At 38.9% G+C, this 25,326-nt stretch overlaps 2 protein-coding genes and 1 long non-coding RNA gene across 3 annotated transcripts in view; all 3 read left to right on the top strand.

Moving 5' to 3' along the window:
• Positions 1-2,147: 2,147 nt before the first annotated feature.
• Positions 2,148-9,844, top strand: LOC134821107 (5'-3' exoribonuclease 2-like). The gene is made up of 7 exons (XM_063831775.1): positions 2,148-3,343; positions 3,537-3,699; positions 5,894-5,991; positions 7,359-7,540; positions 7,669-7,764; positions 8,260-8,420; positions 8,566-9,844. The coding sequence occupies exons 1-7, from the start codon at positions 2,171-2,173 to the stop codon at positions 9,345-9,347; spliced, it is 2,655 nt and encodes an 884-aa protein (XP_063687845.1). The 5' UTR covers positions 2,148-2,170; the 3' UTR covers positions 9,348-9,844.
• A 159-nt stretch (positions 9,845-10,003) lies between these two features.
• LOC134826379 (uncharacterized) lies at positions 10,004-13,744 on the top strand. The gene is made up of 4 exons (XR_010161693.1): positions 10,004-10,130; positions 10,335-10,394; positions 11,522-11,680; positions 11,881-13,744. It is a non-coding gene; the product is annotated as an uncharacterized LOC134826379 (long non-coding RNA).
• A 137-nt stretch (positions 13,745-13,881) lies between these two features.
• The window catches only part of LOC134826361 (histone deacetylase 6-like), a 31,764-nt gene continuing 20,319 nt past the window's right edge, over positions 13,882-25,326 (top strand). The window contains exons 1-7 of the mRNA XM_063838709.1: positions 13,882-13,939; positions 14,210-14,269; positions 15,313-15,375; positions 17,215-17,387; positions 17,504-17,689; positions 17,802-17,932; positions 18,056-18,245. Of these exons, the coding sequence (XP_063694779.1) occupies positions 13,882-13,939; positions 14,210-14,269; positions 15,313-15,375; positions 17,215-17,387; positions 17,504-17,689; positions 17,802-17,932; positions 18,056-18,245 (861 nt within the window). The remainder of the gene's footprint in view (positions 13,940-14,209; positions 14,270-15,312; positions 15,376-17,214; positions 17,388-17,503; positions 17,690-17,801; positions 17,933-18,055; positions 18,246-25,326) is intronic.

The raw sequence follows: 25,326 nt of genomic DNA, 5'->3' as shown, positions 1-25,326 counted from the left end.
TTGCTAAAGTGTCAATGGCTATAATCAAACACGAAGAAACACCTGCTGATGTGAAAAATTCATTTAAAGAGATACTGTCTGATGTTATCCAATGGTTGTCTGGAGAAAGATCTTCCAAGTCATTGGAGATTTTGCTTGATCTTTATCACCCAAAAACATTACACTACATAAGCTATGTCGCAGAAAAGACTAGAGACTCAATTTTCAAAGAAATGCTCATTTGTCCTCATGACTCAAATACAAGGGTTAAAGTTCTGACAATATATTTGAATCTTTGCCAAGAAGGCTCTTACAGAACTGAACTTGTTGACAGAAATTTTTGTGCCACTCTTATTAACCTTATGAAAGGGTGTGCAATTGTTCATTCAGTTAATCCAGAATGTTCTGAAATTATGCAGAATCTAAGAGTTATCAGCATTGTGGTAAGTATATTCTTCATCTTCAACTCCGGAGAAAAGCTTATTCAGTATGCTCTCGATGGTGGGTTATACAGTGCACTTCTATCATTAGCAAACTATATCATAGTGTCATCTTTTATAGATCCCAAAATATTCGTTCAATGCCAGACTATATTGCCTAAAGTGTTTCTCCTAATGCAAAAGACAACTGATTACAAAATTCTTGACAAAAATCATTGTAAAACTCTTGTCAGTATACTGAAAAATTTCAATAGTGTGAACTGCTTAAATTATCTTCTTTACCTTTCGTTTACTGTGCAGTTTACTCATTTGATACATAACTCTTTTGTGAGTATCGTTTATCATGAGTTGGACTGTTCATCCCTTTCTGCCGAGGACCAGTATTTTAATCATAAACCGTTAAGATCAGCTCCCAGTTCAATGAGGAAAATAGCTAGCTTTCCTTGCTGCGGCAAACTGATTTTGTCCAATGTATTACATAGCTTAGATCCTTCTACCCTGTCAAGTCCCCAAGCATTGTCAGAATCCTTGTTATTGCTAAGGAAGGATACTTTAATCTGTGAAATTTTGAGAAATGACGTGATTGGTGCTGTCTTAGATAGACATGAAGCTGATTTAGATATTTTCAGTGCCTTGCTGGGTAATTTAAGTGTTTTGATTAAGTGGCATTGTTCCATTTCTGATGATGACTCACACATTTTAAATGAAAGTTCTATAAACATGGGAAACATTGATGATATTAAAGACCGTCAGGTTCCCATAGTGATTACGAATGGGGAGATTAAAATTGATATAACTAAATGTTGCATTGTGAAATCATCTCCTGTTTTAAGGAATATGTTTAAGCATAATTTTAGGGAAACAATAGAAAGCTGTATTCGATTACCTTATTTGTCAGACGATACCTTGCTTTGCTTAAAAGACATTTTAACTGGTACAATTGTTAACTTTTCTGACAACTATAAAGTTTCTGAGCATTGCTACCCATGGCCAGCTGCTTATGAACTGTTGCTATTCTCTATAATGTTTAGGGTAACCACCGTTTTCAGAATTACCTCCTCGTGTTTAATTCACGATTGTCAGTATAGAAACCTTAAGTTTCCCCTTATGGGATTAAAGTTGATTTTTAGGGAAATGTTTCACCAGATTGCTGTGCCACTTTTGAAAAGATTTTGTCAACTGAAGCCGAAAGTTTTTAGCTGATTAGATGCCAATTATTTTAAACTTTTAATTATCATGAAACGTATTAAAATCATTAAGTTCTTTTTATGAATATTATCTATTATTGTGTTAACACAAATTAGTCATTACGTTTTTACACGATATGCGAATACCAAGTCTTCTTTGTTGGTCAGAATTTCATAAAAATAATGGTTTGACTAATTTTATAACATAGTATATAATATAAAATATGTTGAATTTATTTTACTTGTAGTGTCTTAGATCAGTACCATTTAAGCGAAAATATTTGCCAAACAGATAATAATTGTCGACTGACCTTCCCCTGAATGAATTCAACCTTATTTTTAGGCAATAACTTTTCAGATATATATAGCAGGGACAAAAGGATTTCGCGATTATTTTGGCCAAAAATCGCGGTACCGCGAAATTTAACAGGCTATACATTAAACTATACATAAAATTTGTCGCGGAGAATGGGAAATTTCGCGATTTCGTACATGCCGCGAAATCCTTTTGTCCCTGATATATAGTAACATAACTACTTACCAGGTAGATAATCTGGCTATTTCATGGGAGTTCCAGCCTTCTTTCGATGGCTGTCCCGGAAATACAAGAGTCTGATTGTCAACGCTCACGAGGAGAAGGAAAAGGAGGTAAATGGCATCAAGGTACCGATCAATACTTCTCTACCCAACCCTAATAACATGGAGTTTGATAACCTTTACCTTGATATGAACGGTATTATCCATCCTTGTTGCCATCCTGAAGATCGCCCAGCCCCTAAGAATGAGAACGAGATGATGATCGCTATATTTGATATGCTGGACAGGTTGTTCAACATCGTCCGACCTAGGAAGATCCTGTACATGGCTATTGATGGTGTTGCACCAAGAGCCAAGATGAACCAGCAGAGATCTAGAAGGTTCAGGTCTGCAAAGGAGGCTCAGGAGAAAGAGGAGATGTTGAGTGAGATGAGGAAAAGGTTGAAAGCGCAGGGTTGTATTCTACCTCCAGAGAAAGAAAAGGGCGAGAGATTTGACAGTAACTGTATCACACCAGGTACCGAATTCATGTTCAGATTAGCAGAGTGTTTGCGTTACTACTGCTTCCAAAGACTGAATAACGACCCTGGCTGGGCAAACATCCAGGTCTACTTGTCCGACTCCAACGTGCCCGGGGAGGGAGAACACAAGATAATGGACTTCATCAGACGTCAGCGTCAGAGCCCCCACTATGAGCCTGATACTCACCATTGTTTGTGTGGAGCTGACGCTGACTTGATAATGTTGGGACTTGCAACTCATGAGCCTCACTTCACAATTATCAGAGAGGAGTTCAAACCAGGTCCCCCTCCTTCAAGACCCTGTGAGTTGTGTGGACAAGAAGGCCATGATGTGGAGATGTGTCGGGGACTTGCTAAAGAGGAGGACCATGTTGAGGGGGTCGGAGCTAAGGTTACAATGGAACAGCAGTATATCTTCGTGCGGCTCTGCGTTCTCCGGGAGTACCTTGAGGACGAACTGTCCACTTTGAAGAACGTTTTGCACGGTAACTACTGTTTGGAGCGAGCTATTGATGACTGGGTGTTCCTGTGTTTCTTTGTCGGTAACGATTTCCTGGCTCACTTGCCGTCTCTGGAAATCAGAGAGGGAGCTATTGACAGGTTGTGTAGGTTGTATAAAGATACTGTGGATAAAACTAGAGGATATCTTTGTAAGGACGGATTCCCTGACTTGAGAAAGGTGAGCAACGTTAAATTATTTTATTTAATTTTCGCTAATTTCAATGATGATATTTTGTTTATACTACCATGAATTAAAAAGCATACCAAGTACGTTTTAAAATGTATTATCTAGGTTAAATTTTACCGCATAGTTTATGGTAGATCCTAGTTGACTGATAAATGACTAAATGTTGATGTGACATGTGAAACAGGTACAGATAATAATGACAGAGCTCGGTAAGATGGAAGACGAGATATTCAAGGCTCGTTATGAGAAGGAGCAGATGTTCAGAAAGCGGGACAAGGACAGGAAAAAGAGAGAGAAGATGAAGACTCCTCACTGGACTCCTAACCGACCTTCAACTGCCGCTAACGGTTTGAATTTACTCGTTATTTACTCGTGTGCCGGCTTAGGGGGGCGCCAAATCGTCGTTTGAATGTGGGACAACTTAAATAAAGTACTAGCAAAATTGCGCGTTTTGCTCTGGAAACACACATTGTTAGACATTTTACCGGCATATCCTCTAAAATTACCTAATCGGTCCAATTTTACCTTTTTACTTTAAGAGGAGGGGGGAGGGGGGGGGGCGCCAAAAGATAGGGGCACCTACACTGGAGACTGGAGAGAAACACTAGTTCATAGGTTCGATTCCCTCACATGGCACTTTTTCCACTGTTTTTGTAATTATGAATAATTACTGCAGTAATCAGCAGAGCACGATACGGGAAAATAAACTATGGGCGAAATACTACTTACTCAAGTACCTGATTAGGTCTCCTCAATCATTCGAGTGGCCTGCACCAATGAACTCCCGTTTGTGTCGTATCATCTCCCCCCAGTGTTTGCGGTCACTTGCCATCTCGCTCGCTCCTTCTAGATCTTTATCAGTGTGGGGCCCTAGCCCTTACCCGAGGCTCAGAGGCTGTATTGGTGAACCTTCTCCCAATAATACACTGTTCGTGACCTGTCCATTAAAGGTAAACTTTCAATCAATATTCAATATGTGTTATCATTTGACTTCAGCTGTTATTTGGTTTGCAGATATTTCCCGATAACTTCGTTTACCATTCGGCATGTCTCTGTGTGAACAAGCCATCTCCCAACAGTATAACTTATCGATCACTATTTGCGCACGGACCTAATTTCTGCGCTATTTGGATCCGAACGGGGCTGAAGTTACGAACAATTTTGAGAAGAAAACATTTACTGATTAATTTTGATTTACCTACGTTTGTGAAAGTCGCAGAGACAAATTTGTTGTGCGTGAAGAAATGCACGCCCCAGTTTAAAAATTTAAACGGAACTTTCTGGAAATACACGACCAGACATATATCATAATTTGCCAACAACTTAGCATTTCCTTAAAAAGATCAACCACTAGTAGTAATAAGCAACTAATAATTGGCAATAACATTTCTATGTTAAAGTTTTTAAATTGGTTTTGATTCATCATCTTCCCATGGTAGCTTGATCTAGATTGGGATACATGAGTTGTTTAGTGAGTATATTCTTATTGGAAATAAAGATAATAAGTTGTTGTTAATATGCATCATATTATATATGCTAATATTCATTATATCCTCCGTTTTAATTTCCTCTGCTTGATCAGCTTGACACTGTTTGGCAATTCGGTAATCTGATGACGGACGCATAACGCACGGTTAAAGCACAGATAAGACATAAGGGTTACTTAACGCGAACGCACGAGCAACGCACAGCGTTTTGCTTGCTTGGTGCAACGTCGCACGAGTTAACAGGGGACCACTTGATCTTTAGAGCGAATCAGAGAGCCAGTCTGACATCACATGACCCAGGAATAGCTTTACACAAACAGAAACGGGGTAGAAATGATGACTGAACTACACGGGGACAAATGTCTGCTAACTGTGCTTTACAACAACAACAACAACAACAACAGTTGACCGAATATGCGTTATGTATATGTGTGCGTCAAATGTGCGTTTACCGTGCTTTTTATGTCCGTCCGCCTGTCCGCGTCCCCAGGTCAACTAATTACCAGCTGATTTGCAACCTATTCCGCGGAATATCAGTTTCACTGCGTCATAATATAATAATCAGGTGTAGATTAAAGACAGATAATCTGAACACAAATCAGAGAATGATTTTTCCGCTATTTTCACTAACCACGTACTAACGAGAAAGCTGTATTCGGGTCACGTGACTAAACATACTAATCAGAGAGTTATATTCTAGTCACGTGACTAAAAGCCGTTATATCTTTTACACGCTCTTTTAATCGGCGAGTGTAACTTGCGTATTGCGTTGGGACTGCCGCGTTTGATAATCGTCCGATTCATCATTTCTCATTTATTCAAGTTGTATTTGCGGACTCAGTTCTTTGTGTCCTTAAACCGTGCTTGGTTTCCCGTAAATTTTTACAGAGGGGACTATTAATTGACCCGTGATTAGTATTTAATCAATCAATATTAATTAATATAATTGCTGTATTCTGTAATTAATATAACTGTACTCTGTAGTAAAATCAACTATTTTATTGAAATTTGTTTAATTATGATAACTCTTGCCTAACTTAATTGTGTGTCACAGGCGCTGTGTCTGGATTATACAAACAGTTCTCTGAACCAGTAGCTCTCGGAGGAGACAAGAAGAATCCGTGGGAAGACAAGAAGAAACTAGAATCAAATGTAAGTTTTTATCGTAAATTCTATTTTTCTATCAATATTACAGAAAACCCTGTTTTTTTTAATTGGACTATCAGTCAATCATTTAACAAGTTATAATCAAATTGTTTTCCAAAATGAGGAAAATCGCTTGAAAGGAGGAGAAAAAGTAATTTATAGCTAAACTTTTTCGAGACTAAAAAAAATTTCTAAATTCGAATTAAAAAAGTTTTGCAAAATGGTTAAAATCACCGAAAAACTGGAGATATCAGACTGTCAGTAACTGTGATATTATATCAGACTGTCAGTTAATGTGATATTATATCAGACTGTCAGTAACTGTGATATTATATCAGACTGTCAGTAACTGTGATATTATATCAGACTGTCAGTAACTGTGATATTATATTAGACTGTCAGTAACTGTGATATTATATCAGACTGTCAGTAACTGTGATATTATATCAGACTGTCAATAACTGTGATATTATATTAGACTGTCAGTAAATGTGATATTATAACAGGCTGTGATGAAAGCAGCTGGTCCTACAGCCATTGGAGAGGGTACTTTAGCTTCCCTTCAGAAGCCAGGAAAGAAACGTGGACCTGTGCAGCCTATTCACCCTGTTGAATGTTGAATGGCAATGTCACTCGTTGCACTGAACAGGATCAAATGACATGTTGACATGTACACTGGCCCTTGGCAGGCCGCCCACAAACGTGGTCGCAGCTGTGCAGACCTAGTCTGGTCCCAGATAATGCTATCATATAATAGATAATGCTATCATATAATAGATAATGCTATCATTAACTTATTGATGCTGGGTGCTCAAGAGACGACATCCGCTTACTAGTACAGTACCTGATGTGTAACACCAAACTAAAGGTCACTGTCGACAGATCACAATCTGGTGAATTTGTAATAAACATCGGTGCTTACCAAGGTGACAGCTTAGCTGGGAAAGTGTTCACGCTAACCCTAGCCGGGGTTCTGAACCATATCCGTGCTGTGATACAAGTCAGCATCCCCAGACCTAATCCCCCAATATCAGAGAATGGTATTCGACCACTTGATGTATTTCTCGTGTTTGCTGTATTTAGTTTTATGATAATAATAATAACAAGACTGTCAGTATTTTTGATATCATATATCAGACTGCGACTGTCCATGTCAGTAACTGTGATATTATAACAGACTGTCAATAACTGTGATATTATAACAGACTTTCAGTAACTGTGATATTATAACAGACTGTCAGTAACTGTGATATTATAACAGACTGTCAGTAACTGTGATATTATAACAGACTGTCAGTAACTGTGATATTATAACAGACTGTCAGTAACTGTGATATTATAACAGACTGTCAGTAACTGTGATATTATTTCAGAATGGAGCAGGTAAGACATCAGCAGTAGCGAGCTACATAAAACAAGCACGTGAAGATAGCGGAGAAAAGAGTGGAGGCTCGGAGGAAGGAGGAAAGAAGAGACCAGCTGGAGAAGAGGAAGAAGAAGAAGATAAGGAACCTGCTGATGACGTCAGACTACACGAGGACGGCTGGAGGGATAGGTTTACAACTTTAGTTTGTTACTCTGACTTTAATATTATTAATATTTTGAATAACTTTATTCATGACTGGACATTTGTCGAAACGTACCTAAACTTTCTGTGTTTTTCACCCCATCATATGTTTTTAGGTACTATCTACAAAAGTTCAAGGTGTCACCTGAAGACACAACCTTTGTTAAGAAAGTAGTGGCAGCATACGTCACCGGGCTGTGCTGGGTTCTCAGGTATGCTACTCAACTAGATAGTTTGTTGTATGGTAGGATCGGACATAAACTATTGTCCGAAAAACTTACTTTCGGACAGGAGGGTACACGTACTATAGTTCGAAACGCACTAAAGTCGAATCTCAGTTCGCTACCTGAACCTTAGTTCAGGTCGTACTAAGGTTTGTCGGAAATATTTGTCGAACTTTAGTGCGCTACCTGGACTCTGGTTCGACGAGCGCCGAAGATCGACAGGCGTGATTTCTGGAGAACTTTATTAGTCAAACTTCCGTGCGTATCGAACCACAGTACAGGAGTCGCCCAATCGTTGTTGACAGTTGTTGTTGACAGTAAAAGTTGTACAACCCATCAGATTCGTATAATATATCAATATCATCTGTGTTATGTAGCCTTTGGCTTTCTTATTTTATTGAACCGAATTTATTCCACTTATTGCTGTTTTGTGAATGTCATCCCTAACTGCTCAGTGTTCTCACCATATCCCCAATTTATCAGGTACTACTATCAAGGATGCGCTTCCTGGAACTGGTACTTCCCATTCCACTACGCTCCATTTGCCTCCGACTTCAGACACATAACTGATATGTTCAAAGACTTCCCCCTTGATACAAAACCTTTCAACCCGATGGAGCAACTTATGGGCGTTTTTCCTGCAGGTACGCCTTGTTTTTAATGTATTGTACTTCAGGCCTGCCTTGAAGTAGTTTTCATTGGTCTCTGTCACGTCTGAAAACAAACAACTAAACGCTAGTGATTTCTCAAATTGTTTATTTTTGTTGTTTTAACTGGTTGTTATGTCAGGTAGTAAGAAGTTTCTGCCGGATGATTGGGCCGAACTAATGTACCAGCCAGACTCTCAGATCATTGACTTTTACCCCTCTGATTTCAAGATTGACTTGAACGGCAAGAAGTACGCTTGGCAAGGAGTTGCGCTGCTTCCTTTTGTTGATGAGAAACGTCTGCTAGGAGCGCTGGACACAGTCTACGACACTCTGGACGAACGGGAGGTAAAGCGAAACAAGCCTGGTCAGGACCGGATCTTCATCTCGTCTAAACATCCCTGGTACGAGAGTTTCAAGGCTCTGTACGAGTATCCTGATAAAACAGAGTATGTGGAGTTGGACCCAACTCAAGGCAGGGGTACTACAGGTAATGTGCGCCCTGATGACGAGGCTATCCTACCTGGTCAGACTGTGAGGTCCCCAGTCCCCGCACTTGCTCCCTTCGACAACACTGGAGCTATCTCAGCAGGTTACCAGAACCCCCAGTTTGTTAAAGGGTTCGTGTTCCCAGCCAAGCTCCTCCCCAATGTTAAGCTCCCTGAAAAGAGCCTCAAACCAAAGGATTGGAATGACAACAGGCGGGGATCTTATCGGCCCTACACAGGGTTCCAAAGAGCGCGGCCAATGCAGGGCCCCAACACAGTGGGTAACAGAATGTTAGGAAACATGGTGCGTGGGTTCAGACCTCCGCAGGACCGTCCCAGATATCCGCCCCCGGGACAGCGTCATCCGGCCCCCCACCGACAACCTTACAGACATCAGAACAGAAATCAGAACAACTACAACCCTTACAGGCGCTAGTGAGGTGTGATCCAACAGCTTGTACCTTCCTAACTTAACATATATATTCTTAATTATAAGGTGCAGGCTGCCAAGTCTTTTAATTTAATTTTATTATTTTGACTTATTATCATGGAGGACAGATCATTAACTTTATTTTTGCTGCTGAAATCTTTGAGCAAAAATATTGAAAGATGCATAGTTTTATGTGTTAAGTTTTTAACTCTATTTTGGGAGATATAAGTGTATTTTGGAACTTTATTCTTATTAAGTAAATAAGAATAGTAACTACATGATAAAGATTAAATGCTGTGACCTTGATTAGGTCAATAGTTTGTACATTTCCTCGTATTTGAATCGTATCTTCACTTTGTGTGGGTTAATTTGAAGTTACGATCTTTTTAATAGATTCTTCTTATTGACGAGAAGATCATAATATAAATAGGATACGATTTATATCTGAGTGTTAAAGTACTACATTTAATAATTGACCACCATCATTTGATTGGTTCATGCAATGTCACTTGTTTTCTTGTGTCTGAATTTTAAATTACTTTTTGTCAGATATAATAGAAAATACATTTCCCACAATTACCTGCAGCTCTAGCTTGTAAGTCGTATTATTTACAACTAAATGAGTATTACAATCAATTATTTATTAACTCAATACCCAATGCAGCAATGGAGAAAAAATGAGACGAGGAAAAGAGAATAGGAAAAGAAAGAGGAAAACTCTGGATAAACCCAGACCGGGCATACAGCAGTCATCTTTATGACATTTGCTCGCTTACACAGCATAGCAGGGTAAGTTTGAGAACTCGCTATTGAGAAATACGTTGGCAATGATATTGAGTAATTTGTTGTAGTAATTATTATTATTGATTGATCTAATATTTTATTGCCAATTAATACATTGTCCGAATTCTGACTTTAAACCATTGCACTTTCAACTCCAATATATTACTTATCACACAACATCAGTTATTTGTGACACCCTAACTTTTTCAGATAATGGAGATGATATTGTCCAACAAATGTCAAAGGTGTCTATAGGACCTTCGTAAACAGGTAAATGATGATGCTACTTTGAAACTGAGATCTAATCGCATGGAACCCGCGTTTTTGCCTCTAGAATATTGATTAAATGGAAGACGCCAACAATATTTTGTGATAAAAATACGATTTTTCACTCCTTTGTAATGCAGGCGCGCGCACGCGCAGTAATGTGTATAAGTTGGGTTGAGTTGACGGCGGTACAGACCGGCCGGAAAACTTTCGGCATATGTCTGGGTTTACTGGACGTCTCCACTCTCCTGAGTCCTGTGTACCACACTTCTGTATATCACTCTCCTGTGTACTATCTCCTATACCGCATTCTCCTCTGTTCTATTCTCCTGTGTGCCATTTTCCTGGAAACTCAACCATATAGGACGGATAATCTGTGTAAGTTTGGGCGAATGTCTCATGTATGTGCCAACGTTGAGATAACACCTTAAACACAAAAATATCTTCAAATCGGTGGTTTGTAGTGGTACCAAGGTATATATCTGGAGATCAAACTATACGATTTTCTTGAAACTTTCCAGATAGTAAGACAAATATTCTGTGCAAGTTTGGGTGAATTTCTATGTGTCAAATATGAGATATCACTTCAAACACAAGAAAATAATGCTGTCGGACAGGAGTAGCTGTCGGACAGGAGTCATGCTACCGCTTAAGACGTCGGTTGAAGAGACAGTACAAACAACAGTGGAGTCAGGGATTAAGAGCTACCGTGCAGCTGTACAAAAGAACAGTACAAGTGGTACGGTCTGCGACAGTAAAATTTTGAAGAATGTGATGAAGAGTGCGGCTGCAGAGGAGGACAGGAGCAAGAATCTGATTGTGTTTGGGCTGAAAGTTCTCCTGTGTACCGTTCTCCTGTACGTCATTTGTTAGGATTAGGTGGGGTACTCCCACTGTTCGAGATGAAAAATCCCATGAGCCCCTCAAATATTTGTATGTCCCACAGTTCCTATAGTGCTTTTACTTCTGTTGAAAACTCTTCCTCTCTTTTTTGCTGCTGTAATCATGACTATTCTGTTCGCCTTAAAAAATCGTTTATATTAATGGAATATTTGTAAGATTAACTATAACACTAGGAATTGTTTCTAAAGCCGGTTGAAGTACAGGCTGGTAAATATCGTGTGTTTCAGATAGCAGAACCTCGATAGTAAACGACCTGGAGATGGCAGTTGAACAGGTGTTACAACCCATGATGCTACTGGAGGAGTGTAGGCTCCAAGCTCGTTCTGTTTGCTTGGGAATGTCCCCATGGTATGCAGATATGACGTCGACTGTTACGGTGTTAAAAGGTAATATTTTCTAAGAGATTCCAACACTCTGATTTCCATTATTCTAACATCTTCATCTCCAGAATTCTATCATCCTGATCCCCAGGATTCTGTCATTCTGATCTCCAGGATTCTAGAATTATGATCCCCAAGATTCTATCATTCTGATCCCCAGGATTCTAATATTCTGATCTCCAGGATTCTAACATTCTGATTACCAGGATCCTGGTGGCGAATTGGGACGTCCACCACGGTAACGGAACAGAGGATATGTTCCTGGACGATGAGCGGGTGCTCTACACCTCCCTGCACCGCTACGACCAGGGTAACTTTTATCCTGGTACCGGACACCCTACAACCGTTGGGACTGGAAGTGGAGCTGGTTTCAACCTCAACGTGGGATGGAATCATCCAGAACAACCTGAACGGGTACTGGTACCCATGATGCTCTTGGAGGAGACTCGACTGTTAGCTCGTTTACGAACTGTAGGCAGCAGAGAATGCACCAGGGACGAGGTATTATAGCACTTGTTAACTCATAACTCGACAAGATTATCGCCGTGGGATTTGATACGACATCGTCAAATACTGGAGTCCACAAAGGAGCATGTACAATTCTGCAGCAGCTCCTCAATCGACAGATCCTCTGGATGGCCTGCAGACACCGGCCTGAGTACTTGAGCTGATGCAGGTTGTTGAAGCCCACCGAAGACAATTTAGTGTGAAGACTAAGACCGATCTTCAAAGTTTTTATTAGCCATTATCATATTGTGTGTAAATGTCATGTGAATTATTATCATTTTCAAAAGCAAAAAATGTGCACATCAATTTAGAATTAGGACTTTACAGTTTACTTTACAGATATGAAAGTAAAATAACATCTCATTAATCATGTAATACTGACGAGCTATCAAATAATCATCCAACCTAATTAATACTGACCCTGTCAGTGATAAGCTATCAAGTAATCATTCAACCTGATCATTAATACTGATCGTGTCAGTGACGAATTATGAGGAATTCATTGGATCACATTAATGATATAATAACTTAATTACCGTTTTGAGGACGAAGGAGTGTTGTCACGGCTCATGTTGAGTGTTGTCAGGTCTCATGTCTCTACGACCTTCGGTTTGAGCGCGGTGAATTCCGCGCTTCAGTCGCAACCCGCAAACTCCATGCGGGAACTTCCTGACATCGTAGAGACTTGAAACCTCGACCAAAGTTAACCTTTTCTTACGGTTTATTTTGGAGTTCCACACTTTAAGAGCTTCAAACGTACTCCTTCATGTCTAAATTGACGATTTAGAGATTTTTACCTGTTAAAATTTGGTAAAATATATGGGCGTGGCAGGATACAAGGATACAAGGATACAAAAGTGATAATTACTTTATTGAGTACACAATAGTTGTAATTCTGAAATAATTTAAGTTACACAATTCTAATTATTTACAAATGTGTAGGGATAATTTAGAAATGTTATATAATGCTAGTTTTAGAAAAATAAATAAATCGAGTTTGTATGGTTCAATTTTATTTTAAGGTCCTATTATATATAGCATTATGCACTTGCCAGTATTTGAGTGGAAATCTGGGCTCTTATAATAGGCTGTATATTGTTCGTTCACAGAGAGAATTGAATGTATTGCTCTTGCTGTGGCAGTGAGTGTGGTTGGATCTAGAGTTTTGTTGGAGAGCAAACAAATGGCATGTAATCGACTTTCCCGGTGAAGTTGGGACTTGGACATTTTTTGGTTGTTATTTAGCCTTATGAACGTCAGATAAGCTTTGTTCAAAAATTATTTGGATATGTTTTGGTTTTATGAACCTCTCTACTGGGGAATGTCCCCATGGCATGTAGATTTGCAATCGAACATTACGGTGTTGACTTTTGCAACTTTATTCTTATTAAGATAACAATAATAGTAACAACACGATAAATAATAAATGTTGTGACCCTCATTAGTTCAATAATTGGTACAAAAATAAATTTCAATTTTTCAATTTCAAATAAATGGATTTATATCTGAGTGTTAAAGTACTACATTCAATAATTGACCACCATCATTTGATTGGTTCATGCAATGTCACTTGTTTTCATGTGTCTAAATTGTAAATTGCACGACCAAGTTAATTATTGATGGTTTTTGCACCCGCCGCTTATAACTCGTATTATTTACAATTAAATGAGTATTACAATAAATAAATTCTCAATACAGCAATGGCGGAAAATAATGGAACGAGCAATGGGAAAGATCAGGAAATTCAAACTGCTAAGGGTGAGAATATCAGAATTCATAACGATTTGTCGCAAGATATGATTAAGAAATATATTAGGAGTAATTTTCGATCATATATTCTTATATTTCTTTTGGCCTGCAACTTAAACTTTTAACACATATTTATCTCATCTTCATCAATTATGATCAATAGCGTTAAAACTTAATGTTTTACGATATCGATCTATACCGTAAAGTCGTAAATCATAACCGTCCAATATATTACTTGTCACAAAACATCAGGTATTTGTGACACCCTAACTTTTTCAGAAGAGGATGACATCGTGAAACAGATGTCCAAGGTTTCAATCAACGGACCAACCAAAAAAGGTAAATGATGATGATGTTATTTTGAAACTGAGATGGCATGGCACCCGCGTTTTGCCTCTGCAATAGTTATTGAATGAAAGACCACTCCCACTGTTCAAAATGGAAAATCCCATGAGCCCTTCAAATATTATCCTGTCCCACAGTTCCTCTAGTGCTTTTACTTCTGTTAAAAACTCTTCCTCTCTTTTTTGCTGATGTCGTTCCGCGCCTTGTTCTTCCACCGTTTGGTAAGCTGTTTTATTCGTATATTCTGAAGACTTAGGATGTATTCATCTATAAATTATGTTCACGCATATCATCTTCTATAATCTATATCCTTGAATTCCTTACTGGTTTTATATTTCTGAACCATCTTCAATTTCTTCTCTGCCAGAGCATCAGCCAGCACGTTCTGAAACTCTGAAGAGTTCTTGTACTCACAATTTACGTGATTTCTCTTCTCCGCTTTTAAACTATCAATCTGCAATTAGAATAATTACAGTGGTGCGCTCTGATTCACCTGGGTTCAATTCCTACTTACAGTAAATATGGTGGTTCAGAACGGACTGTAGATGAGAAAGTTAAAATAAAAACCGGGCTCCAAAAGTTTACCTTGTACCCGCTCTGTAGATACTCGTTAGACTTCTGACAGTTTTTCCAGGCCTTAGTTTTCTTTACAGATCCTTGAAAGACACTTAACACAGTGTCCACTTCCACAGCGGACAGCCTCTATTTGGTGGGGCCATGAAAGGAACAACAAAACAGTCACAAAAAGCATTTAAAATGGTTCGAGAGCTTACTTTACGTGCATTATTACAAGGCTGTATATTATTCATTTCAAGTTAAGCTTGTAATAAATAATAATTATTTATCAGTCCCTCTCAGTTGTCTGTTGTAATAAGTGTGAGAACGATGTGTGAGTATGAAACGGTAAAATATCTTCTGTATAAAGGTAATGATTGTCCTCGGAAACAGTGACAAATGGAGCCGAGCGAGTTGGTTTGAAATTTGGAGAGTTGAAAATATTTAAAACTTTCTTTGTTCATAAAATTATTTAATTTCAGATTGCATGAAAGACATCGAAGGATTGAAAGCAAAACTAGCATTAGCTTCGCACAATAAGACAGGTTAGTTTATTAAATTTGTAGATTGATAATGAAATTAGTTTGTTGTAAATCATAAAAGCACTGCTGCGTACTTGCTTAGGTTACTTAAACTACTCTAACTTTTTTATTCTTTAACTTCTTTCTATAAATATAAGCTGTTTACTATTTACAGCGTTGCTTTAGTGAGTGAGAGGTTTACAAAATGGATTGTGGACAATTAGATAAATTTATTATATGCAAGGGCCGGGGGGGGTGGGGGGGGGGCCTTTATAGCTCAGTCACTGAGTGCCCGATTGAAATAATTCTTTCTGGTATGACTTACCATCACCACTCATTCGAGGAATATGTCTGACTCTGACTCAACGAATATTCATGTTCATTTTTTTGAATGAAGGTTCACTTTCGCATTTATTTGATAGTTTGAACAATCGGATAAAGCCAAATTGTATAGAATTGTGACCTGAAAAAAATTAGAGTTCTAGCTTCTCAGATGACCGAGATATGAAGCATAACGAGGTTATTCATTACGTGTGATCATGTGATTGGGTTGGCACTATGGGAATCGTGCAGAGAGCCCAATTACGGTGTCGTAGCACGCTATCACATGATTACCCAATCAATTTTACTAACGAGATAAACAAATTTGATAACTTCGTCATTTGAATCCGTTTGGCGCCATCTTTCCAGATCAAATTCCGGATTTAATTACCTATTGCAATATGTTACAATGAATTTTCTAGCATGTTCGCAAACTCGAGTATAAGCAATTTAATGTTGATTGGATGTGGCCCCTAAAAACCGAATTTTCAAAATTGTGTCGATATAATCCTCGAATGAATAGGTACAGTATGTCATCTGCAAAGCAACAAGTTTCAAATATGAAACACGACGCGGCGGTGGTATAAGACCCAACGTATGTACACTGACTTTTGGCCCCACCTGTATTTAAAAAAATCTGCATAACAGGTGAGCTGTTTACTAGCTTAAATGACACTTGCAGGAAATGAAGGGTGTATCTTGTACACTCATTATTACAGATAACTCAGGAAACTAGCCGGCCGTACACTCTCTCTAGATATGTTGTTTTGGGAGATATGATCTCCTAGCTTTTGAACCTTCATGTACCCTCTGTCTGATGCCTCTGTAGTTTTATATTTTGTAGTGTCAGTTGTTGTTACCTTCCTTGTACAATGGGTGGCTTCAAGATGGTTCTGGTTAAAAGGTACGATTAGGTATTGCACCTGTTAGGGGCTAGATCGCAGAGAGGTAAGAGCTGCCGCCTTCTGTTATAAAGCTCCAGTGTCTCCTGAATTAGGGGAGCCATCCTCTTCCCTCATGCTCATTTTATCCCAAATTTTTGGTCAAATCGGCATGGGCTTAAAAACAACTGAAATGTGAGTTTCGGTGAAAGTATACTCCATCGTCGTGTTCAACGTCCTATAAAATTACACTAGGGTAATCATTTGGAAACCCCCTCCCCCCTCGGCTCATTACGTAATATGTGAACGACCCCTTAGTTTTTGGAGTATATTGCAAGGCCAGCCTCTTTGACATCGGCAATCTTTATTTTAATTTCGATTGCTGATATAAGCGGAAGAAAAATTTTTTATTTCATTTCATAACTAGCAAGTACAGCTATATTTCAGCTAAATCGAGTATGGTATGCCCATTAATTCCTTAACTTTTGGTCAAATGGCCAAATGGGCTTGTGCATCAATGGGGTGACCATTTGAAAGAATCATGACCATTCTGTTCGCCTTAAAGACTCTTTAAATGGAATATTTGTCAGTTTAACTATAATACTAGGAATTGTTTTCATAGCTGGTTGAAGGTCAAGCTGGTAAACATCGTGTGTTTCAGATAGTAGGACAGCCATTGTGTATGATCTGGAGATGGCTGCACACCGGAATATCTTCCTCAGGAATCACCCTGAAAGACCTGAACGGGTACTGGTACCCATGATGCTCTTGGAGGAGACTCGACTGTTAGCTCGTTTACGAACTGTAGGCAGCAGAGAATGCACCAGGGATGAGGTATATTACTTTATACAACTCATGATTCGACAGTCGACAAGTTGTTTCGAATTCAAAACTATCATGGCATACGCAATACTCCCACGAGTGTTTCACTAATATACTGTCTCACCCAGGCCCTGACGGTGCACAGCCAGGAGCACTGGGCATTCCTGGAGATGTTGCCGGGAATGAGCAACAGAGATTTGTATAAACAAGGTGCAGACCTTGATAGTATTTATCTGTCTAACGAGTCGTTCAGAGCTGCTAAACTTGCAGCAGGATGCCTCCTCGCCATTACCGAGGAGGTTCTTACTGACAGGGTCAGTACAGCAGCTTCCATTTAACCTCACTGATATTTTACTTTCAATCCATACTGCTTTCAAGTTAACTTGTTCTGAGAGTTTTCACTATTTTACCATTGAACTATTTCAGGCTATAAACGGTGTAGCCGTGATCAGACCACCCGGTCACCATTGCAGGGCGGAACAGCCCATGGGATTCTGTTTACTGGGGAATGTCCCCATGGCCTGTAAATTCGCGATAAACTGTTATGGTGTCGAAAGGTAATGTTCTTTAGAGTTTCTGTGATTCTGATCAGATAATATTCTGATTTCAAGGATTTTATCATTCTGCTCCCCAGGATTTTATCATTCTGTTCTCCATGATTCTAACATTCTGATAACCAGGATCCTGGTGGTGGATTGGGACGTCCACCACGGTAACGGAACAGAGGATATGTTCCTGGACGATGAGCGGGTGCTCTACACCTCCCTGCACCGCTACGACCAGGGTAACTTTTATCCTGGTACCGGACACCCTACAACCGTTGGGACTGGAAGTGGAGCAGGTTATAATCTCAACGTGGGCTGGAACGAGGTGAGATCTATGTATATATAGAACATAGCTTGAGATACCACCAATATTTGATTTTTAAACTATTTGCACTGACTACTCTAGAATGATTGTGATAAACTTTCAAATCGATCATGTTGAACACTTTCGGGTAAACAGGCGCACAATTCCTGGGTATGGGCTATGGCCTTTAATATCATGTCATGTTTAATAATTATTTTGCAATTTTAGTCCTTAATCATCATTGCATGTATTGACGCTGTCCGACAACTAGGCCTAATTTTCCCAAGCTACCCTGTCTGGGAAAATTTCAAATTGGGTTCAGTTGTCCAGTTTCATATTGCCACACTCTGACAGGATAGGTTGTCACGTGATCATGTTGACGTGGCAGTCACGTGATCTGATTAGTCACTTGACAACCAGACAAATTTCCGAAGGACCATTTCCGGCCTAATCTTTAAACCAAACTGTATTTGTAGTCCTAATTCCACTCCACTTATATACAGTATCCACGTCACAGTTTCTTTACCCAGAAAGAGTACTTGTGTGTTTGCTTCATAAAGATTCTGCCTTATTGCTTATATTAGTTCTATCTTTGTGATGTTACTACTACTTCGACTTAGTAGAAATTTGTGCATAATACGCACCAGCACTGTTATACGAAATTCAGTAAAAACCCAAAATCGCCATATTCAGGTGCCATGTTAAATTGAGTTAGAAATCTGGGAAAAAAATAGGAATTTTTATTGAAATACACTCTTATTCGCTATAAATCGCTCTTTTGATTTTTTTATCCCAGAAATTTGCGGCACATGAATTATCATCACAAAAACTAATTGTCGTCTATTATCACTGTTTACCAGTAATCTTGGTACAGTACCACTTCCTTTCTTCTGATAATATTAGAGCACCAGTTTATTTATCCTGAGAACAGGGGTGAACATTCTCCAGAAAACAGTATTATAGCGCTAGTTTCACTAGTACTCTTCAAAACAGTAGAGCACCGATTTCCTTCTCCTAAGAACAGTAGTGCACCAAATACCAATTCTCCTCGAAAAAGTTTCTTTCTCCTGGGAACAGTAGAGCATACCCTGCATAAGGGCATATTTCAAAACTGGTTCCACTTGGAGGAAATTTCAGAAATGCTTTTATCAATCCAATTTTGGAAATTTTAGAATGTTTGAACTTTATACTTTGAAGATCTGCAATATTGGAGACATCAATCTACTCTATCATGCAAAAATAGCTCATTCTATCATCGACACTAAAACAATCCTCAAAAGCGTGCTCTACTTCATAACGTCTCTAGATTAGGCCTTTGCTTGAACTAAACCCAAATTTTGTGTGTTAGTATATGAGATTTCATTTTTACAGACTGATATAAAGCCCAATCAAGGAGAAAGAGCTAACATGGGGAAAATGTGGTTTAAAAAATTTTGTCACTCCGTAACAAAAAAGTGTCAAAAAGTTATCTATTCTCTTAACTACACGCCTATTGCATTCCATATTTTCTGAAGTATCTCAGTGACCTTACACTAAGATTTTCAAACATTTTCGATTGGTAACATTATAATTTAAGAGGAGATATGATGAGCCAAACTTTGGTCACTCCGTAACGCTGTGTTACGGAGTGACAAATTCAAGGGACATTGTCACTCCGTAACGAATTTTTTTATTGACATTTCAAGATTATTTACAGTTGTTATTGATCTATCAATAATTATCAGAGTAATGAGATCAAGGCTGCATATTTTGGGCAAACCCAGTTCACCATCTACACTGCTTGTGTATATTACAAAAGACGAGGACTAAGAGGGGAGAAAGCCAAATGTGCTAACTTTGGTTTGATAACTGAAGAAAACGACCACTCTGGGGATGTCACGTTCTGCCTGAACAAGATCTTGCTGGAGAAAGTCGAAGAAATAATTCCTGGACAGATTAAGTCGGTTAAGTTCTGGTCAGATGGATGTTCCTCTCAGTTTCGGTCACAGTACACCTTCTTCATGTTATCCAAGTTTCCTTCCCACTACGACCTGGAGTGGAATTTCTTCATGGCTAACCATGGTAAGGGTGCCTGCGACGGGGTGGGTAGAACTATTAAACATGCTGTCTTCAGAAAGATACTGTCCAATCAGGTTGTCATAAATACACCAAAGGAGTTTGCAACCTAAGCTGACAGTCTTCTCAAGTCAATCAATGTCGTGTATGTTGGAGATCTAGCCTCAGGTATGGAAGAGGAGTGCAGAAGGAAAGCAAGACCAGTTCCAGGAACCTTGAAAGTGCACCACATTGTCCGTTCTTTCAAAGATAACAGCTGCATCCTTACCTTTAGGGACACGTCAGTTGATGGATCTTTGATAAAGAAGATAGAGTATGCCGATGAATCATCTGCTCAGACGACTTCAACAACAGTTATTGGAGAGGAGGAAACACCATCATCTTCTAACAGCTGTGAAACTTACAACATTGATCAATTCGTGATTGTTAACTGGGAGGGTGAACTTTACCCAGGAAAAGTTATTGGCAAGCCAGACAGCAGTAACCTTACCGTTAAGTGCCTTGTACCAGCTGGAAAACCTGGATCAATCTGGAAATGGCCTGACAAAGAGGACGTCCATGATTACGAACTTAGTGACGTGAAAGGAGCTATTGGTATACCGAAGCTTTTGCCGGGAACAGGGAGAAGAATAGAGTTTGAAGTACCTGAACTTGCTTATAAGTGGGGTGTAAAGGTTTGAATTTTCGTTAATCTGTGTACATTGTACAGTTTATAACTTTAAACAAATAAGCCCAGATTTTTAAACATTTCATTATGATATGTCACTCTGTAACAGATTCTTAACCGAGTAATATTTGTAGAAAGTTAAACCAATGAGACTGATTTTTATGCAGTTGTTTATATTTTTCAAACAGTGATTTAAATGTGCTGTATTTTAAGGGAAATTTACAGAGTTGTAAGCTCCAGGGTTGATTTTTTATCACATGATCGTATTTTTATTCATAATTGTGATCAAGACTAATGAATTGTACCAGATTTGATTTATTTCACATCAATAAATTTGTGTGTCTACCTTGTTTAAGTGTTATCTATCTAATTTGAAAAGAATTCTACTATTTAGAGCCAGGAACAGGATGAAAAATGATGAAAAATTCGAGTGGAATGAGAGACTGTTTGATGCGTCACTCCGTAACAGTCACTCCGTAACAATCCCCAAAATTTTTGAAGCCTCAAATTTTTTATTCCCTAGGCAATACACACTTTTTCTTGATTAATTATTGAAGGAAAATGTCTGAAAAGTGCCTGGAAGCCGTCAAAATGCAACTTTCAAGAATATCTGAGATAAAAATTAGGTCAGAATATGGGTGTACCAAAATCTGAAAATTTATCTAGTCACTCCGTAACGAAATTTCGACTTTTAATTACTCAAAAACGGATTGATTTCTCACTATTTTCTTTGGCAGATATGTAAATCGTAGGTTTGAAAAGCCTTAGAAACATAATTTAACCAATAATGAACCTGTTTTCTTGGACATTTTTCGGAAAAAATGGGTAAAATTGTCACACCGTAACATTCTATAGTTTTGAAATATGCCCATAAGCGATTCAGTGAATCGTTTCCTTCTCCTGTGGATAACTTGGAGCAACAGATTCCTTCTCCTGAAGACAATGTTTCACCCCCAGAACACTTCCGGAATTCAATTGAGTGCCCTGCCGGTATTTTTGACTCCTGTTAACAGTAACATGCTCGTGCCCGTCTCCAGAATGGTAGTAAGGTAAAATGCCAGCATCTTCCTAAAGAGAACAATGCCAATAACCTTCTCTGGAATTCTACAGTTCATCCATAGGTATACAAATGTAAATAAACCTCTTAAACACAGAGAGAGAGAGGCAAAACCAATAATATTTCCTTCAAATTTTACTGTATTGTGGCAGTATTTTCGGTAATTTCTTGTGAATTTTTATACTGATAAAAACATATTTTATCTAGATAAACAGATAACTATTTTTAATGAATTATCGGAGATAATGATCGGTTGTGAATAGCAATCGGAGTGAATAGCCTAATTGTATTACATTCCTTTCTACACAGTCTGTTTTCTCTCAACATGAGCTTTCTCTAGATTGACTCTGTGGACGATGACAGGGACATATCGATTATAGGAGTTTAGAATTAGCTGTTGATCAATAAGACGTGATAACATCCCTCATCTTTCCTCGCTTTAATTTGTATAATATTTCGAATATTTCAAGGACTGCTTTAATCGAAAATCAGAGTAGGTTGATATTATTAGTTAGAAATAACATGCTGTGAATCAGTAATTGTTAATATGTTTAATTAAATAGTTGAACGGTAACAATGTGATATCAAGTAGTTCATGCCGTGCATATGCCGTGCTAAATGGGCTAATTGTGTCCTAGTATCCATAGTTTTATTATATTTTTAAAACGTTTAACATTGACAACTCGCTAATTTACCCGTCCAAATTACTACCGATAAGGTGAGTGTCGTGTGGGGGGGCCGGGGGGGGGGGGGGCGTCGTGTGATGTGACACCGACAGACGGTTCAAATGTCCGTATGACGCATTTTAATACCGTGTTGATTTATGATCTGCGATGTTTATAATTTGCGTAGTCATGGCAAGTTGAGAGGCTGGATTATAGTAGCCATATTTCAACACTGATCTTCAGTTTTGTAAGTCTATTACTCTATTAGAGACTTCCGTTTCAGACCTCTTGTAAATGTCTATTGAAAACTATTTGACGATCAGTCGATCTGTGCGTTATCATTAATATGTGATTTCTTAGCTATAAAGAAAACACCGCATCCAAGACTGACAGCCCTATCCTAGCGATGTTTTTGTCGACTTTATATGTTCTTAACAATGACTTCACGGCCTGATTTTATCTATAATTCTTCGTATTCTTTGTTGCCATGTCCCACATTGCAGCGACCACTATTGCACAAACGTTATTTAAACAGTCATATTTTAAAATTCGAATATTTATTATAAAGTTATTAGGTGTGGACGTAAAAGTAAAAGTCATACTTTTAAAATGTCTATACTGCATACAAACTGTGAGAACATCAAGGGTAGTTATGTCCGTCTAGAAATCAGTGAAATTAATGTTTCTCGACTAATGTAGTGAATGTTCAATGTTCACGTTGCGAATTGTTCTGACTTCAGTCCTGCAGTCTGGTAAGCGGTAGTGTTAAGTTTTATTAATATTTCCCTAATTTTCGTTAAATCGTGTTATTGCCCCCCGTTGATATTTTGATATTATTTGAATATAACTGTAACACATAGTGTACTGCTTTTGTTTTAAACACTATGTCACACATAAGAAATCTTGAAGAGGTTTTCACATTTTCTTTACAATGTAGTTTTACGCATATTTTCTCTTGATCTCCAATTGTTCGACTAGAAATCATAATTTCGTTCACTTTTTATAGACGTTTGGTTTCAAATTTCTTTCGCATAATGAAGGACAGCTTGAATCTTGATAATGAATTGTCTTGACCAACGACAAATAATAGAGCCGTTATATTAATTTCCACTTATTAACCATGATTTAAATTTATTAAAGTTTGTCGACCCTAGTTAAACATAATATCTCCTCTTTTGTTTTTAGTGTATCTTGAGCTCTAGCTTGCATTAATATTTAATATGCTCGTAGCACGTACGAGTCGTACGTGCTTTCAATTTGAAGATGCTAGAGGTGTTAGTTTAAACTATTTACTATCTTAATAAGCTACTGTTGTGCATTTTACTGAGTTCTCATTAATCACAGAATCGCTACAACACGAACCGTCCCCCCAATAAATAGCGCTCCAACATCGTCACGTGTCAAAATAGTATATATTAATAATGCCAATAATCATAATGATATTATATCAATATAATATGCTCGGGGAAGTTGGTCGTTTAGCTCCGGACAGTCTATGCAACGTCTATGCAACGTCCGTGCAACAACAAAAGAACCGTCTATGCAACGTCTATGCAACGTCCCTGCACAATGAACACTCTATGCACACTCCCTGCACGGTCAGTCTATGCAACGTCTATGCAACGTCTATGCAACGTCCCTGCACAGTACCATATGAACACCGGCTACTAGCCGGCTACTAGCCGGCTAGTAGCCACTTTTGTAATAACAGCTCCTCAACTTCACATTAACAACCGGCTACTAACCGGCACTTGAAAAGTGGTCACTAGCCGGCTACTAACCGGCTACTAGCCGGCTAGTGACCACAAAGTGGCTACTAACCGGCTACTAAGCGGTCACTAGCCGGCTATTAGCCGAGCTCTAAAGCAGACCTATTAGTAGCCGGTTCTAAACCGGCTACTAGCCGGCACTTGAAAAGCGGTCACTAGCCGGCTACTAACCGGCTACTAACCGGCTAGTAACCGGCTACTAGTATGTCTGCTTTAGAGCTCGGCTAGTGACCGCTTAGTAGCCGGTTAGTAGCCACTTGGTGGTTACTAGCCGGTTAGTAGCCGGTTAGTAGCCGGCTAGTGACCGCTTTCTAAGTGCCGGCTAGTAGCCGGTTTGGAACCGGCTACTAGTAGGTCTGCTTTAGAGCTCGGCTAATAGCCGGCTAGTGACCGCTTAGTAGCCGGTTAGTAGCCACTTTGTGGTCACTAGCCGGCTAGTAGCCGGTTAGTAGCCGGCTAGTGACCATTTTTCAAGTGCCGGTTAGTAGCCGGTTGGTAATGTGAAGTTGAGGAGCTGTTATTACAAAAGTGGCTACTAGCCGGCTAGTAGCCGGCTAGTAGCCGGTGTTCATATGGTACTGTGCAGGGACGTTGCATAGACGTTGCATAGACGTTGCATAGACGTTGCATAGACGTTGCATAGACTGACCGTGCAGGGAGTGTGCATAGAGTGTTCATTGTGCAGGGACGTTGCATAGACGTTGCATAGACGGTTCTTTTGTTGTTGCATGGACGTTGCATAGACGTTGCATAGACTGTCCGGAGCTAAACGACCAAGTTGCCTATGCTTGATATATGTTCTGAACTGCGTTTATTTCTCATGAACACAGCTTTTTTATTATCAGTTTCCAATATGAACTGTCAGACCCACAGGTAGATAAGTCAATCC

Source organism: Bolinopsis microptera, chromosome 1 (assembly GCF_026151205.1).
Source record: "Bolinopsis microptera isolate Bmic1 chromosome 1, MBARI_Bmic_1.0, whole genome shotgun sequence".
NCBI classification, from domain to species: Eukaryota; Metazoa; Ctenophora; class Tentaculata; order Lobata; family Bolinopsidae; genus Bolinopsis; species Bolinopsis microptera.
Note: the sequence above shows the minus strand (reverse complement) of the source record. Positions and strands in the feature narration are given on the sequence as shown.

Excerpts from the sequence above, each read along its gene's own strand:
- LOC134821107 (XM_063831775.1), top strand. The coding sequence starts at position 2,171 with ATGGGAGTTCCAGCCTTCTTTCGATGGCTGTCCCGGAAATACAAGAGT. Across the intron at positions 7,541-7,668 it reads GAGGACGGCTGGAGGGATAG|GTACTATCTACAAAAGTTCA; the intron begins GTTTACAACTTT and ends ATATGTTTTTAG. Across the intron at positions 8,421-8,565 it reads TATGGGCGTTTTTCCTGCAG|GTAGTAAGAAGTTTCTGCCG; the intron begins GTACGCCTTGTT and ends TTGTTATGTCAG.